Here is an 18,134-nt window from a genome sequence, read left to right on the forward strand (position 1 = left end):
AAGCTCTTATCACAGAGGACAGCATGAGCTCTTGTCAAAATAGCATAGTGTGCACAAGACGATGTGGTTAGTTACTGTGCATGTGTAGCAGAGGTAGAAACAAAAGGGAAGAAGTGTTGAGAATAGTGCAAACACTCTAACAGATGGCCTAGAGACTGCAGTACGGTAAAGTATGCTGCTTGACCTCAGGCTGCCTCGCACCTTTATTAGTCTGGCATCAGGCCAAGCAGATGTAGAGGACAGCTACAGTAGAACATCCTCCTCCAGAGAGAGCTAGACATAAAGCACATGTGTAGCTCGGTAATCAGCGCAGCTTATAAAAACAGCCAGCTGTAGTGCAGCTCTGTGAAGAAGTAGCCAACAGCTTAGCAAAGTGGTGGCTACATAGCATGTGAGTCCACACAAATATAGAGCTACAAATAATGATTTGTTTTTATTATTGATTAATCGGCCTGTTATTTTATTGATTAATCAAGGAAAAAAACTGGCTAGCACAGTCTCATAAAGCTCAAAATGATATCGTCAAATTGTTCTTCTGACCACTACCCCAAAAGAATTTCAGTTTATTTTCACACAAGATGAGGAAAAGCAACCAATTGTCACCACTGATCCACTAGACACAGTGTTTTAGAACGTAAACAATAAATCTTATCAAAAACACTTCTAGAAGTGGATGCATCTGAAAATGCCAGTTTTGTAATGCAGGCAAGGAAAGAGAGAGCTTGTCAGGTGACCTCTGAGATCTGATTTACTGACTAGGGCCATTTCTTGCTGAGTAAATGACAAATCTGACAGGGTGAGAACACCTTTAAAACCTGGAAAAAAATCAAACAGCGGAAACGCAGTGAGCTGTGACTATACAAAGCAATACTGTACATGGACATTAGGAAAACTTACCATGCATTTCTTTTGGAGCCAGTCAAATGGTGACACAGAATCCTCAACCTTCCACTACCAGATTTTTCCACAAAATTTTCTCCAGAACGTTGCAGGCACTTGAGTATATCAGATGAGTGAGTAACCAGCCTCTCTCTTTTTGCACATAATCAGCAGGGGCGGATCTAGAACATTTTGGACAGGGTGGCCAAGCTGGGGCACAGACTCAGAGAGAGGTGGTACATTTGAAATACATGTAAAAAGTACATTTAAACCCTAATTCTAGGAAATAATAAGCCATATATTAGTAGGGCTCAAACTGTTACTTTTGTGTAACAATAGGACACACAAAGTCATAAAGACCTAACACTCCAGTCATGCGCATTCCACAGCAACACAACTGGAGAAATGAATGCAACTATTATGTTGCATGCATGATATAAAATAAAACTATATTGACCAATATCAATTATAAAGCTCCGGGAAAATGTTAGTTATACTGAAGGTGACAATTTGTCATTGTTTTTCATCTTTCATTCATTAATAATGACAAGCATCACATTTTGACTCTGGGTGGCACCAGGGGCAGTCAATCAGATTCTGGAGGTGGCAAGTGAAACCCCCCCCACCCATCCCCGCCTTCTCCTGACTCCCCCAATGATCACCAGTGGGTAGGCATAAGTCACTTGTTTTTGGTGTTTCAATACAGACACTACACCTGGAGAAATAAACCTGAGCAGATACTTCACCCCAAGCTTAAGACTGCTGTTGTACTGGTCAGCTCCCAGATGTGAACATCCAGAAGTGAATGATTGTACTTTCACTGTACAATAGATAAGCAATGGCATTACAAAAGCAGAGTGTGATGAATTATCTAACCTCCCTGCAGAGGATGAAGCCTCCATATTTTTTATCAAGGTACTGGGTTTGTGTGAAAGACTGAACCAGAGTCAGGAGGTAGAAGGCCCTTCTTCATAACTTGAGGTGGTGAGATAAAGACTGTCACAAGATCAGTATAATGCAAGGTGCTTTTATTCATCAAATAGACAGGTTGACTTATAACCCTGCAATTGCTTAATGAAGCCAAGCCACAGATCACACTGCCTCAGGGAGCCTTGTTGAGTACTACATATTTGAAGAGAGTCCCTAAAATGATACCAATAAAAATGATTGCTGGACAAAATGGCATTTATTTTCAAACTTGGCAAAACTTGATGAGTTCTGATGTACAACAGATTTAACATGCTCCACAGCAGGTCATGACACCATAAGTTCCACTGAGCCATAGTGAGGGTTTCACAAATAGGAAAATTGTTTCATGTCAAAGCAACGAGGAAAGCATTGTTTGACTTTGAGGTGCATGTTAACGGTCGCTGCAGAGGAGAATATACTGTACCAACTAACTCACTAACTCGTCAAGCGAATGCAGTGGAAAATCCAATTATGTGCTCACGCAAACCGTGGGGGAAAGCTTTGTCATTACTTTGATCAAGTCACATCAAACACTGTGTGGAAAACTCTTAATTGATTAAAGTCAACAGTGGAAGTGTATTTGTTTTCATTGCACATTATTAACATAATACTAACCAAAAGTTTTCCCTGCAGCACAGCACGAAAACACACACGTGTGGTAAATTATATGATTATTAGATGTGGGCATCAACACTTGGGAGTGAAGCATCAAAAGAGGGCAAAATGTTAAAGGAATAGTTTGCCATTTTAGGAAATACACATAATAACACTTGAAAATACTTGTATTTATTATTTTTTTATTTATTTGTTTTCTTGCAGAGAGTTACATGAGGTGACTAATACAAGACTGTCTGCAGAAAGCAGCACTGGAAATAGGTGAAGCCTGCTAGTCCGACTCCCTCAGAAAGTACTTAACACGTTAAATGTTGTTTGTTAATTTACTACATTGAAAAAAAATGTAAAATGACAAGTTGTGTGCCAGAGTATTTCTTGGCAATAGCAGGAACTAGCTGGAAGTCAAAAAAATAAATGAATTTCGAGAATTTCCGAAAATGTTGGACTATTGCTTTAACATTGGTCGCAGCACTAATATATTTTTGTTAGCACCAACCCAATAATGATACTGATATCTGATATTTTAAAAGTTTGATGTCACCCAATATTCACTTTTATATACATAAATAACAAACAAACATTTTTGATAAGGATCCTTTACATGTGGTCAATATGCAGTTATGATGACAATAAATGTGACACTTGTTAGTTCTTTCTGGTGGGCAAAGTTTGTAATGGAGACAGTTTCTGAAGTACCGCATGCAAATCTTTTCATTGTAGTAAAACACACACACACACACACACAGACACACAGGTGCAACTGATTTACAGTATCTAACTCTAATTTGAACAAAATTATCCTTTGATGACTTGAGGTAATATTGATTCAGTTTCAACATGTCAAATGTTTGCTTTTTTTTTTTTTAAATCTCTTCATATTAAAAAGCTCTGAGATACAAGACAACTGCATCTACCACAGCAGCCTGTCTGTTTATTTAGTAAGACATCTTATAGCTGGAGGCTGCAAGAAGGGGGCGGCATGTTGCTGACTGACAAAGAACAACCCTCATATGGTTTATATTCAAGCAGACATTTCTGTATACATGCAGGATCAAGCAAACTCATCCCATCACTCTCCACAGCACATTCATAATGTGTTTCTCCTTTAGCCAAGCCAGCTTCTTTTCCACGGCAAAAAGAACACTCCACTACGGGTAACCAAGTGAAGCAGCCACATGCAGTGGAAAGGAAACTCATGTGGTGGGAGAGCAGCAAAAGAAGCTGTGACTTTCTCACTCTGTGGGCTGACTAACGTGTTTCCTACCATGTGGCAGAATATGGCTCATGGTTCATTCACAGATTAAACGGTATGAGGCTGTATAATTGTGGAATACAACGACATGTTCTTCAGTGCCAGCGTGAATGATGCTCATGCTTCTCAAAGTTTCAGCCAAGCATGAAATAAAGCTTTATTTGAAATATATCTGGCAATATAGCCAATTTCAATGTGCATGACACTGTAGAAAGGCACTTTAACAAAACTGTAACACACACAGCACAATCTTCACTGTCCCTCAGCTGTAACTCTACCCGCTTCACGCAGCCAACCAGCTCATTCTGCTGCTTTGTATGGACAAGGGTCAATATAATAACAAAGCAACTTATTGTCTCACCCCGTCCTTTTGTTTCATGCATGTATCAGAGAAGTGTGAACAAGCATCCTGGCTCATGCAGAGCTGACTGGTAAGATGAGAAAAGCAGAGGTTTGAAAAAGTTCCCAGTGTTCATATGCAATTAACTCACCTCTTACTGTTAATCGGAGAGCTGTGTATGTTTGTGTGTGACTGCAGCACATGTGAGCATGTGTGTGTATATCTATGTTTCTGGTGCAGACAATGTGGAATTACAACTCTAACCACTGATCTTAGGTCCAGGGCCTTGTCCAGACCACAGCATATAGTAGGAGACTCTACACCTGTCATCATAGACTCTCACAAAGCTATACCACTTACCCAATTTACATCAGCCACAACAGCTGATGGTTTCCAGCCATATCTCTTCGTAGTTTTACAAAATGTTCCTGTTTAACTCTCCAAAGAAAATCCCTCAGTTATTTTACCGATCTTGTGATTATTTGGAAACAGAAACAATACTCCTCTGTGGTAATTTGGCTTCAAGTACAAAAGCACTGAAGTGGATCAGAGATAATGAGGGTGAGGTCACCGTTTGGTTACTAGCCACTGTATCCTAAATGAAAGCCAGGTGGCTTTCAGCCTGTGAGCAGCATTTTTTATTTATTTTTTTTACATACATGACAGAAATTGTCTCATCTGTCTTTGCGGACAACATGCTCATTGCTCATGTGAGGGTTTGCTTACATGCATCTCTGTATGTATGAGTGTTTGTGTAAAATGATGACTATTGTATGCATTAACAGGGTCCAGAGGCCAGGCAGAGAAGAGGAAGGCTGAGTCACAGGATCTAAGGCCTCTCAGGAAGAGAGTAGTGTGATCTAAGACACACTTGGCTGGGCCCCCGCACACTGTTGATGAGTTATAGCCCCAGTGCGATCCTCCACCAGCACCTCCACCTCAAAGATATACTGCAGTACACACTCCAACTCCCCTCTCTGGCCTGGAGTAGGAGGGGCCCGCTTCCAGATTCACCTCCAAACAAGGCAAATAAATAGATAAAGCTGGGGAGAATTTATATGAGATTGACAGTGACTGAGCAGGAGGTCAGAAGGTGTACGGTAATAGCAGGATGTAGGAACATGCTGCTGTTACTCAGCCGAAACATTAAGAATCGCTGTGGGTTACAGAAAGTGGACAGGGGCCAGCTTCTTGACGTTTTCTCCTTCATTATGATTAATAATGAGGACTGACTTCTACAGACAGTCTTTTGTTAAATCGGTAGTTTCATAAAATGTGTAAAAGCCAAATTCCAACACCCAAGCTGCCTATCACCTTCTGAAAATATAGAGACACCAAGAGGCAATTTCTGTGAACGTTTAAACACACAGACAGGAATAATGACAAGTGCAGTGTAGAGAGAAGCCTTCTGAACACAGGCACACAGACAGAACAGGCTGTGCAGGTCCGCCGACCACAGCAGATTGCAGAGCCGGAGCAGAGAGAATATGGAAACAGGGAGCGGCTCTGAGGGGAACTAACTGAACAGAGAATACAGCTGGGGAGAGAGCCACAGTGACAAAAGGAGTCAAGCTGAGTGGCTGACTGTTTCCTTTGGGTTTAAACACTCAAATAAACTAATCAAACAAAAATGGAACTGTAATAAAACCAACTTTTCTTTCCATTTAACCTGTGGTGTTTTTAATTCATGTAAATGTTGCTTAACTAAAGCTTTTCTTAAGACCTTTTCCCTTCATAACACAGCAGGGTTCTTGTTGTATTCTTGTTCTATCAACATGTAAATGCACTTCCTCTGCCACCTTCCTATCAGATTGACAGATCACTCTCAACACTGAAAGACAGGAAAGGCAAACAGCGCTGAGAAAACAGCTCACAGGAGATACACACACAAGATATTCTGCAACCTACTTGTACCACAGGGATCAATAATGCCACACTGATGGAGCGACAACAAAGGCCATGTACTCTTCAGTGGAGGACAACAGAAACATTTTTGGCATTCTGACAACTCTTCTAAGGTCATGATTATAGCACGTCTATATAGTCTTTTGAGCTGAAGGGTTCTTCAGGTCAGAAAAGCAACACTACTGATTTACTAGGTCAAATTAGCAAAGGTTAATATCTTGAGGAAGCCTGTGTCCTTGGCATTAAGCCATGCTTAACCACCTTTCATTCAGCATTTGTCATGGCTGAGGTACTCTAAGTGTGCTGAGGTAGTCAGCACATGCAGCCGAGGTGGACCTTCAGACTAAGGAGAGCAAAACGCAAGCTGTTAATGAGTAAATTAATAAGGGAAATGAGATATTCTCTTTCAGCAAACCATGTTAATCTACAGTTACAAATTTATGAATGGAAACTAGTGGAGTGGAGCGTCTCAGGACATACTCCTAAATCACCACACCTGGCTGGTTTCACAAGGACAAAGTTACCAGGATTCATGAAAATTTATTAATTCTACACTGCTGCTGCCCACCATGTGAAAGTAATCATTATCAAAGCCCACTCAACCTGCATTAGCTGAGATTGGAGTGATGAAGGATTATCACCCGCCACTGGCTTAAGTCAAGTATGGTGAAGGGCATTTGAGCAACCTAGAGGCACAGGAGCAGCCTTGTGTTGATGGTGTTGGCATCAGACATCAGCCGTGCAGTAGCTGCAACCCCGCTGCGTCCCATGTGAGGCCTGCCAACAGGGCTGTCCCAGCCTCGCCTGTCCCCTTTCCTTGGAGAGGTGCACTGTCATCCACTCTATCAGTCTCTAACTCTTGTGGCCAGGTTCCTGTGTTCTGCCTTGCCACTTTACATTTAAAGGAGAGCGAGGCGGCAGAAATGTGCACTGCAGATGGGAGAAATTATTTCGCTCACTTAACTTCAGAAATATGCCTTCCCTTTTTCTTCTCTCTCCTTTTTCCACAAATTACTCCAAGATTGGGGAAATTGATATATTCCTTGTGCTAGTAGGCTTTTGAGTTGTACATGGAAGACTTGTTTTTTTGTTTTTCGGCAATCCCAATTGTGATATCAGTTTAGTCAACTCCATCACTTTGGAATACATCCATATACCTGCAAATGAATACTGAAAACCATCTGAGGTGGAAAAAAGGCTAAGTCCAGTTGTGTACTGAATACCAAAAGTGAATATTATGACTCAAGGGTGACTTGTTTTTTCTTGTAAAGGAATTGAATTTGCTTTGCAGGAAATGTCTGGCCCATATATATCACACATAAATTCCTGTGCTGCTGGGACATCCACTTGGGTGAAGTAAGGCTGCCAGCTCCATAGGAACATGCAGATGTGGGCTTGTGGCCTTATGCTGTCAAAAACGGGGAGGGAGGGAGATGGCGGTGATTTATTTCACGTGTGTTTCAGTTAGTTTTGGTTGATGTGAACTGCAGTCCCTCCATTTTCCATCTGTACCATCTTTCTTGCTATTTTCATTTCTCATTTTCTTGTAACTCTTTTTTTTTTTTTTAACATTCTCTTGCTTCTTTGAATAGATGCTTTTTCCTAGACCGGGCCTGTCTTTATGACAAACCTCAACAGCATGTAAAGATCTTAAGGAAGAGGGCTTTCTGAGATTACAGTCATATATTGATTCTACTATATATTCTAAAGCTTAAGCATCAAAGCTTTGGATTGGAATCAACAGATACAACACCATCTTGACTGCACACAAACCGGACAAAGTTTTCTCTACTGTTGCAACTTGGTCTAATTAATCATGAAAAGGAATGTGGAGCAGATCTTCTCTGCCAAAATGTGACCTTGCAACATGTATTACTAAAAGGTTTAGAACAATCCAAACCCTTCTGTTTTTCTAATACTCTGTCATTTTAGAGTAAGTTGTCCAACGTAGCGTGTTGCTGACTCAAAAAGGCCTTTGTCTCACTAATTACAGAGGCAGCTGTACGGCCCTCAACCAGAGACTGAGAGTTACAGCACTGACAAAACCAGTAGGGAAAATTGTGGTTGAGGCAGCTGCTTTTCACAGCATTTCCAGCTGTTATGAAAATGCAGCAACATCCTATGGACTAGTGCTAAAATTATTCATAAAACTAACAAATGAGGTAAAGGTTTGATTCTTTTTTCATTAGAACTTCAAATTTCCTTCCTCCTACTAAGCTTTGTCCACTTTGATAGCAAGAACATTGTACATTTTCCATTTTTATCAAACATGTTTGCTGCCAACATTCACCAATAAGCACATCCACTGAAAATTCAGTTTTACCTTTGTAGGATATTAAATCCAGCCCCATAATGACTGAAACTGATCACACAACTGGCATTACAGCTTTCATGACATTTGTGAGATGTTCAGTGCTACCAAAGCCAGCATTTAACTTAAAATATTTCAGTTTCCTTGCAGTCTAATCCCACCCATCACAAGCAACATCACATCATCCTCAAAAAATGCCTGGGTGAAGAGGAATGTGCTGTAGCCGGTTGGCTGTGCAAGTTAACCAGCTGGCTAACTAGGAGTCATTCTCAGGGAGTCGTGAACTTTTGTCCCACCACTGCTCCCTCGCTGGCTGCACGAGAGAACTTGGGCGACACCAAACAGGAAGCTCTCAACAAGTGGAAGCTATGGATGTTTTTCTCACACCATTCATCAAGCCCCGTAATCCAGATAGAGGAGTCAGGACTTGACTGGTGAAACAAGGCTGTCCCAACTTGGAGTTTCTGTCAATGGTCCATCGTGGGTTAGATCTGGGTTGGATGGTACCCAACTGGGAGGGTCTCCACCACCCGCTGGCTGGCTCCCTTCGTCCTTTCTCTGAGTCCTCAAGGAGCCTTGCTTTGAATGATACCCTTGTGCCGAGTGCTGACACTATAACAGTCATATTTTAAAGTATTCAGTAGATTGCAGGAGCAGTAACCATAATAGCTGCTCTAACAAACTGAGACTGAATCTATCAGGATCAGGTTGCCCCTAGTTAAGGTTCACCTAACCACAAAATTGGTGAATCTGGTCCAAACCACTACTATCAAAACCAACTTCAGATCAGCCCAGGGAACAGAGAGAAAGCAGATCTATTCTGTGGACTCGGGCCAAGTCATGTGGTTAAGTCTTTAGCAGGAAGATGAACAAACCGTACAAAATCTATACAATACACAGCCATTATAACTGGCTGCATGACTCCCTGTCAAACTATGAGACTAATTCAAAAGGGTTTCAGGAAAGAAATATGAAATGTCATCCTTGAGGCCATGAGAGATTATGCACAGTATATATATCACATTAAAAGATCTGGATATTTTACAACTGCATCCCACATCCAGAGGGCATCTGCTGTGGCATATATGCTTCTATCCATGGTTTGTAAACAGATTTCTCTGCAAGGAACAAGCAGGTTGACTGAAAAGTGGACATGAGCTAGTCTGTCATGATGTTGCTGTCTAGTACATTATAAGGTATCACACATCTCAAGCCAGTGAAGGAACAGGCTCCAAAGAAGAGCACTAAAATGTACTAAGGACAGCAACAGTGCAGCAACGTAAAGCATTCACTCACCAGAAAACCAACTTTCTGTCCTTAAGCTATAGTCACAAGCTCTGAGAAGAAACATAAAGAATGAGACTGCAGATACAGGGAATAAAAGTAAGGTTTTGTATTCTCTGCCATGAAAGGTACAAGTCTTCAGTTGGATTTACAGCTCACTGTACCGATGCTCTAAACTATACCATAAGTGACGAGTGCCTTTTTAAAAATCTAACTACACATTAGGACTACAGCGGTGACAGATATACTATGTGAAGACTGTGAGAACTGTGATTGGTCAGTATGGATGGATGCCACACACACTTCTAGAAAAGCCTCTACAGTGCAGACCTTCCATTCACTACAGTCACTGCACTGTATGAATCAGTGAACATAAATGTAGCTGTTGCACGGCTGATTACAAGTTACCTTGGTGTAACTCCAATTACGTGGTAACCCAGTGGCTCACAAAGTCGGTGAACAAATGCAAATGCTGTTACTGTGGGCAATCTAGGCTAATAAAACCATGATATGACCTGATCATGACAAACTTTTCCCAGCACTGCGGGAGTGTTACTAGCTGCTAAAACCTGACGCTATAAATCCAAATGTACACTGTCATTATCTACTGCATAGTGGGACTACTGGTCCCACCACTGAATATAAATCCAATTTATATAATAATTCAGTAGCTCAGTGAAGGTTAGGAGTTGAGGTAGTTCAGCTGCATGCTGGGAAAAAAGCAAAAACAGAGACAAAGAGCAGGTCTGAAAGCACGCTGGGGTGCCATGAACAGAACTACAGACAAAAGTGCATCTGGCCTGCTGTTCTCACTCTGCGGGCACTGCCAGCCACTGTAATACAAGGTTGAAGGCTACCAAGATATCGGCATGGCTAATATTACGGTTTACATACAACTAAATCTCCACTCTGAAAGTCCACAACAGCTGACACAGCAAAAATCTCACCACTGAATGGACAGATTTACGTTGGGATAAGCACCCATGTTTGTTGCATGGCTGAGTGGTGAGTCACTTAGTGAAGCAGGCCAGCTCTCAGCGGAGGAAACAGCAGCACGAAGGGGGGGGGAATGCGTTTCCATCCAGACTCTATCTCCGTGCAGGTATTACCACATGAAAACTAAAGCCTTTTTCCTGTCTCGCCTCTGCTGACAGACACCTGAGGTTCTGCTGACTGCAGACATCCTTGGATGACCATCAGCAGCTAAGCGTGGGTCAGAGATCCTCAGCTGGAAAAGTTGGCCAGGATGAGTGGACTTTGTAGAAGGCTCACCACTGTCATGCATATTTTAGTACAAGAAGTGAGGCAGGGATGTACTTGAGAGCGCAGAAGGCCTGCAGTCATATTTTCCATTGCTATCAAAGCCATATGGCTGGATTTCATGAAATAGTTGAAGCAGTACACTGCATTTGGCAGTGTTTAATAGAAGCACGATAGTGCGGATGAACAGGTTGTATATTCTGTTATGACATGCAGTATATTATGAGCAAAATGATGTAGGGTATCCTCAGATTTTTACTATATATACAGCCTTTTAAAAGTTCCCATGAGTGTTGGCCAGAAATTAGATCTTTTCCTGGCATATTTTATTAGACTCTATTGTATCTTTAGGAAAATGCATGTGAAATTAAGTGATACACTGTAATTATCTTGATCAGGCCTTGATAGATTATCAGCACCCACTCACCATAAATGCACTGCACTGATTTTCTATAAGAGTAGTCTTCAAAGCATGGTATTTCCCACTCGTTTCCTGTTACAAATTCTTGCAGCTATGCCAATATGTTACAGGATCCATGTAAATATGTGCAGTGATGAGATTTTCTGCTCTGCAGACCAGAACTGTTCATAACTAGCTAGTGAGAATCAGCAGACCTCATAAAGAATAACAACATTACCCTGCTCCTCCGGAATTTCAACTTGGACAATGTGGAACCAAAGGACAGATAGCCTCTTCACTATCTTTCACTTGTCATGCAGCACATTTGTGTCCTTCTTTTGTCTGTCCTTCATTCACTTTTTCTTATGTCTATTATCACAAATGCAGCATTGACCTACCTAAATGTTCAGAAGCTAGAGGCTGATGAAAGTGCATTGACCAGTGACCCTCTTTTTATTCAGTAAATGATCATTACAGACAGAAATGGAGTAATCAACATTATTCACAAAAGGCTAAAAACAGCAATGCACACAGGAGCAATTTCATTATTCCAGCAGGCTTTGCACACCATTAATCCCACACAGCCAGAATGAGCTCACAGAAAACATTAACTGTGTAAGAACGCTGCAGCATTTACATATACTTAGAAATATTGTCTATTTAGAAAAGTATATTAACCTTCATTTTAAATGTACAACATGTATTATTGTGCAAATGTACTGCTAGTTTACGTGATAAAACGTTTTTGATCTTATCTGGTATTTGATGCTCCAGTTTACGTGATAAACGTTTTTGATCTTATCTGGTATTTGTAGTAGTGAAATGAACATATTTTTCAGACAGAGAGTAGCACTTCAAATAAAAGGCCTAACACCTGTGGTGCTGTTGCTTTACAGTTCTTATTATCACATGACTACTTCAAATAAGAAACAAAAGCGAACCTGTTTTAACCTCAGACACAGACCATGATCAGGACTTCCTGTCCACTTCGAACACAAATGAACAAGAACAGGTGAATTAAAGCCGACACCACCGATTTGCACTTAGGATATTCTCACACATCCAAGTATGAGACGGCAAGAGTTGTTGTCTACACTTGTGTTTAAAGCCCCTTCTTCTGCTGAGGCTGCACTCCAGTGTCATTACAACACACTACCAAGGTCATGGAAAATAAAATAGGGAGAGAAAAAGCTACTGAATAGTTCTGTATATGTACGTGTATCATATGTTCTCGCAAGCGTGCACTTGCATCATGTCAAGTCTGGTAACATTACACCACAGAGTAAATAACTACTGCTACTAGACTGTGTCCTGCAACTGTTGGAGAATCACTGCTGTTGTGTGCATGCTCCTGCGGTGTTTGACTCATTTTGGGGCACGAGGCCCAGATGTCTGCTTTGGAAACAAAATCTAAACAGATGAATATGGCAGAACACATGTTGGCGCACCACTGTTAGCACTCTACTGCCTTCAGTATTACTGCTAAAGTTTGAAAATAAGATAACTGTAGTGGCCATTTCAGAGGATACAGTATTAGAGAATTTGCATGTCTTGTAAAGCCTAACTGAAGACAGCCTGTGAATCATTCAAAATGAGATGAGATCCTTACCTTCTGGTCCACTATGGAGCACACCAGGTCCTTGACAGCAGACAGCGACAGGTCACTGGCTTCCAGGTTCACCGTTTCTCTGGTGAGTCCGATCTGTAGCAGGAAGGACACCCCATGGAAGGAGCTGCGGGAGTTGGTGGGGCTGGGGCCGCTGTGACTGCCGTTGGACAGCCGGGTATAAAGCGGTCCAGGCGGGCTTGGCGATGGGGAAGGGGACAGGGCGGACAGAAGATGAAGAGACTGAAGGTAAGTTCGAGGTAAGGATGGGGGAGGGGAGGCAGACATTGGGTTTCTTCCAATGGCAACTCGAAATGCTGAATGGTGGAGGATTCAGTAAGGGGTGATAGACCAAATCACAGCTGGATCTGGGTGGACAGACTCACGGTAGGGGGAATCTTTGGTCCTCATCAGTCAAAGCGACTCGGCACTGTATGGTTTTATGAAAATGACATTGTTGTCAAAAAATAAGAGTGTAATAACCTAACCACCCACCAGAGCCTACACACCGCTCACTCATATTCTAGATGGGCAGGTAATGGAGAGGTGGTCTCTGAACAATCCGCAGATCTCTGCAGCAAAATGACTACAACAAACTTCATATCCTGGAGTGGTGTTCCTTCTCCTTACTGAAGTCAGTGTTCCACTTGGACCACAGGAAGCCTGTCACCACAAGTATACACACAAACAGACAGACACACAAGGTGCTTTTTTAGAATACAAAACGTTTGCACATACAGTTGAGAAACTAAAAGACTGCTGCACATTAGAGGCTTTCGTTCTACTGTCCTGTGGGTAAAGCACCCCAGCTGTAGCTACATGAATCAGCTTCTAGTCTTGTGGAGACTTTTAGGTTCAACCTAGGCTTATTTAGAAAAATGTATCCTATAGCTTCTCAAACCACAATGTAGCCTGATCAAAATGTATTTCCTCACCAAGTAAAATCGTATCAGCAGATCATCCTTCTTTAAAACGAAGAACCCAAATTCTTCATTAACTTCGCCTTTACTAGAATTGCTTCTTAAAACATTTATTTCTCTTAGACTATCATTGTGTTGTGTTACTGTTGCCTGGCACTTTAGTTGTGTGAAGGATACTCCCCAGGGTTAGCTTTAAGCTAACTCATACTGCCTTTTTGTTTATGGACCTTGCTAAAAGAGCCACAACTGAAAGCTTTATGTATAATACCACTAGTTTTAACATTACATTATTACATTAACGAACTTTTTTTACTTTGTTAAACTTAACTAACCTATTACACCAAACCTTTATGTTCATGTGCAAAAGAATAAAATAATTGCGTTAAAGTAAAAGTTGATCAAGCTTATCATTTGTGTTTAATTCAACCTCCACAAACATCTGGAATCAAGGCTTTTGAACATCTGCACCCCTCCCACTTTCGATTGGCTTGCTGGCAGAACACAACCCCAGTCGAGAACGCCAGCAAAACAAGTTATACAAGCCCTGAATTTGCACATTCAGAGGACACTTTGTAGCGGTTAATCTGCTCATGTAAAGCCAGTTCACACCCAAACGTCGAAGTAAATCTTTGTGAAACGATACTTTACCTTCACAGTCAGCTAAGAGCGCTTTTCTTCCCATTGTGAGTGAACTAAAGAAACTTTCTAACTCCATCAAGTGAGGAAAGCGGAGCCTGAAGTTTACTATTCTGCGCTTTATGGAAGTCACACACAAAAGCGCAGCGTCGTAGCCTACACAGAACAAACACTAACTTTAGTTTTACATAGTACATCCGCGCTGAGACTGACCGCGCCGTCCATTTATTTTCTCTTATCTTTTATTCCAGATTGTAAATTCATGCGCATCTTATTATCCGTCCAGCTGTGACTACTCCCCCTGCTTGCCGAGAAAAGGAGCAGAGACCTGTCGCTGGGGCTTGGAGTCTTTTTATTGTCTCCGCATAACTGACTTTCCATGTGTGGGGAGGAAAACTCGAACTACAGTCCCTGTGAAGCAATGGCGCCTCTGATGGAGCGCAAACCAATGCGCATGTCTCTTTCCTTTCCGTTATTTCAACTTGGCCGTGAAAAAAAAAACTATTCTACACGAGCCGGATCAGTTACCATAGATGTATTAATAACACACGCACTGGTTTCCTCAGGGGTCTTTGAAGGGGTAACCTATCTATATGCCCAATGAGAAATGCATTTATTTGCTTTAACAAATCAACAAAGCATAACTGAGTTTTCTGATAGTTTTCAGTCTCTTCAGAGTTGTCTTTCAATCTATAAACCTTTAAACAGAGGTTTAAGGAAAATCAGGATGTGTGGGTCATTGTATCTGCTTAAGGACTGATATAAAAAAAGTATAGGTGTAATTTATTAGCTATCTATTCAATTAATTCAGCCTTAAAAATTGACAGGGGGAAAAAACAGGAAGAGGGACATGATTTGGCAAGGATGCTTACGTGTTATCTGACTGCCAGCTCATTTTTTTGATGAATTGATACACAGTAGATTACACAACAAATTTAGGGAACTGCTCCATTGTTACACTTGGTTTATGCCATTTTGCAGATCAGTAACTTACCTACATGCAATATGTTCAGTATACATCCAAATGTGAAAAAAATGTCAACCAAAAGTCAACAAAGAAGGCAAACAGAATACGGTTTATTATCAGAAGAGCCTTTAAAATGCATTAATACTGTGGAAATGTGGGGTCTATTGTCTTTGCCCAGGCCATGAGGCCTCCACTGATGTCTTTCACCATGATACTGTCCACTTCAGATCCACTGAGATTCTCCAGAACCTGCACCGCCTTCTGTGAGTCGTTACCCATCTTACAGATCACATACACTGGAGAAAACCACAAAGAGAAGACAGACAGTAATATGGTGAAATATGGATCTTGTAACCTAAATTTGCATTATATTACAGATTAAACTAACCTGAATCTATTAGACCATAACTATGTTTTGTGTTTACAATATTGAAAAAAGGGGCAGAAGTAATTGTTGTGGCAAAAGTATAAACAAATAAAACATTTCAAATCATAAAGATTTGAGTGTATAACAAATTAATACACAATAAAGGGCTAAGGCTGTATAAAGAGAGCTAAATTTAGTACACTGGCAACACAGTAAATATCAAGAGCATCACCAAATTAGCTGTTTGAATATTAATTTCTCTAAAGCAGGCCAGCTGCTCAGGTTGACGGTACTTGTTTTGGAAAAGGGGTCACCTAGCAACCCCATTACAACCTGTTACAAGGTGAAGTAAGTCTCTGGTCAAGCAGTGTGTAGACTGTGAATATGCAGTGGCTCTACCATTTATTTCAAACAGCGTGCACACGCCCTACACGGTGCTGTGATATGTTACCTGGAGGCAGGCAGTCGCCTGCCATCTGCTGTTTCACCTGCCTGATTCTCTCCTGAAGCAATTGTAAATGTTCAATCTTCCTCTCCTCTAAACTTGAGAGTGGAATGTCTGGGAGCGCAATAAGAAGCATAATCACACAGAAATGGGAAAAGGGAGAACCATGCATAAAGGGAGAGTTTTATGACACAGTGAGTCCGATCCTCCAAAAAGGATACTGACAGAGCAGGGTAAGTGGCATATATCCACCTCCACAGGAGGGCGCACATCCAACAATAGATGGGGCTCTGTGCTGTCCATGACTGATTTATAATCCTGGAATTGCAGTAAAATTGCCATAAATGCACATGTACTACCAATCCAATAATTAAAGAGAAAGGTGTGGCTTTTTTGGGGGGCAAAAGACATTGATTTATATCTACACTTTAAGAAAGAAACCAAAATTACTCAGCAAATGTTTGTATTTGTGGAGTAATATGAACATTTTAAGTGGTTTTCTTTAAATTGCAGGAAGTAAAACTGTTCCTAAACGGAGCCTCTTGTACAGTCTCCATTACAGCCCAATCAATCATTATCCACATCTCTGTGCTTAATGACTCAGCAGGTTTGAAAGCACCAATTCTGCAGAAATATAAACAGATGCAACCCATGACCACTGCTCTCAGGGCCAAACAGAACATGTTATTCTTTCCCATAGAAAACCTACAGGCACATTTTAAGTCATTTCCCATTTGGGGCTGGGTCTATGCTGAGATGTAATCAGGTTACGAATGCACATGAAAACTGAGAAAATTGTGAGTAATAATAATAAACAGCACTAAATACAAGGAGTCACGCAGTGGTCAATGAGGTGTAAATTGGTAATGGAGTACAGAGTATATTCCCTTACCTGTACTGTGATCCTCTGATCTCTGGAGAGGAGGTTGAGTTTGCGGCACTGAAACACACAGAACATCAGGCTATAAAAGAATTGTCCTACCATTAGGGAACAATTACATGTACTTTCTAAGTGGCAAATTTAATGGCAACATCCAGTAAGAAACGCCGTCACTTCAAAAAGAAACATTCCTGTGAAAATGTGTATGACCACTTAATCTGAGGTGAGTAGCCCATCTGTTTCGCCTCTTATGACCAACCTTATCTGTGGCAGCGGACCCACAGAAGCTCTCATAGTCTGCCAGATGAGTTATACTGGGGTTCTCTCCACACACTACACAGCCAGCCTGCCTGGGCCTCAGTTTGATGCACCTGAACCTGGCATCTTGAGCATCAAAGATCACCAGCTGCTGGCCACAGGAAGCTGGCACAGCTGGTCAAAGAAAATCTACTTTGTTACAAGTGTCACCATGCAGTTTGATTCAGAAAATCAACAGCCATATGAACATAGTAACTTTCAGGCATTCTTGTAGAAAAACAGCACAACCCTTTGTTGGCTGATGCATTGGGGTCAGGTGTAAACAGGAGCATCCCAATGCAGAACAGAAGGTATGATAAAGCAAGTCTGTCCTCTGATGTGAGTCTCAGTATTAGGCAGCAAAACACTGTAACCACCACATCTCATAATTGTACATTTGGATCACATCTAATGGCAAGAAATCACTGTACTCTGCAAGAAGACGGAACGTTTTCGGCCATCTAGCCTTCATCACATTCTCACAGTACAACTGTTACACACAGGTAATAAACCTGCACCTGGTTGAGTAACACGGGTAAAAGGAACAATATATTCAAACACATGTACAGCCAAACAGCAGGCTTTCTAATTTAACTACATCAATTAGATCAGGGGTTTTCAGCTAACTGTGACCCAGGGACCACCATTGTGACCAAGAAGTAACCTAAGGACCACTGTTGTGGGCTGGATAGACCAGATGGGTACTATTTTAATCCTGCAAGTCATGTGGGCTTTTCTAAATTCCATATATTTGCATGAATTTGATCCATGATTACCCAAAAAGGTGCAGCATAATTAACT

General features: G+C 41.3%; 2 protein-coding genes across 2 annotated transcripts in view; both read right to left on the reverse strand.

Annotated features, from left to right (window-relative positions):
• Positions 1 to 14,758, reverse strand: part of prkd3 (protein kinase D3) — a 37,283-nt gene extending 22,525 nt beyond the window's left edge. The window contains exons 1-2 of the mRNA XM_020608658.1: positions 14,390 to 14,758; positions 12,825 to 13,484 (exon numbers count right to left, since the gene is read on the reverse strand). Of these exons, the coding sequence (XP_020464314.1) occupies positions 12,825 to 13,109 (285 nt within the window). The 5' untranslated portion in view covers positions 13,110 to 13,484; positions 14,390 to 14,758. The remainder of the gene's footprint in view (positions 1 to 12,824; positions 13,485 to 14,389) is intronic.
• Positions 14,759 to 15,443: 685 nt separating this feature from the next.
• The window catches only part of mocs3 (molybdenum cofactor synthesis 3), a 6,341-nt gene continuing 3,650 nt past the window's right edge, over positions 15,444 to 18,134 (reverse strand). The window contains exons 9-13 of the mRNA XM_020608563.1: positions 17,296 to 17,459; positions 17,049 to 17,096; positions 16,378 to 16,474; positions 16,163 to 16,270; positions 15,444 to 15,640 (exon numbers count right to left, since the gene is read on the reverse strand). Coding sequence (XP_020464219.1) covers positions 15,483 to 15,640; positions 16,163 to 16,270; positions 16,378 to 16,474; positions 17,049 to 17,096; positions 17,296 to 17,459 — 575 coding nt within the window. The 3' untranslated portion in view covers positions 15,444 to 15,482. The remainder of the gene's footprint in view (positions 15,641 to 16,162; positions 16,271 to 16,377; positions 16,475 to 17,048; positions 17,097 to 17,295; positions 17,460 to 18,134) is intronic.

The sequence above is a fragment of the Monopterus albus genome, unplaced genomic scaffold (genome assembly GCF_001952655.1).
Source record: "Monopterus albus unplaced genomic scaffold, M_albus_1.0 scaffold94.1, whole genome shotgun sequence".
In the NCBI taxonomy this organism is placed as follows: domain Eukaryota; kingdom Metazoa; phylum Chordata; class Actinopteri; order Synbranchiformes; family Synbranchidae; genus Monopterus; species Monopterus albus.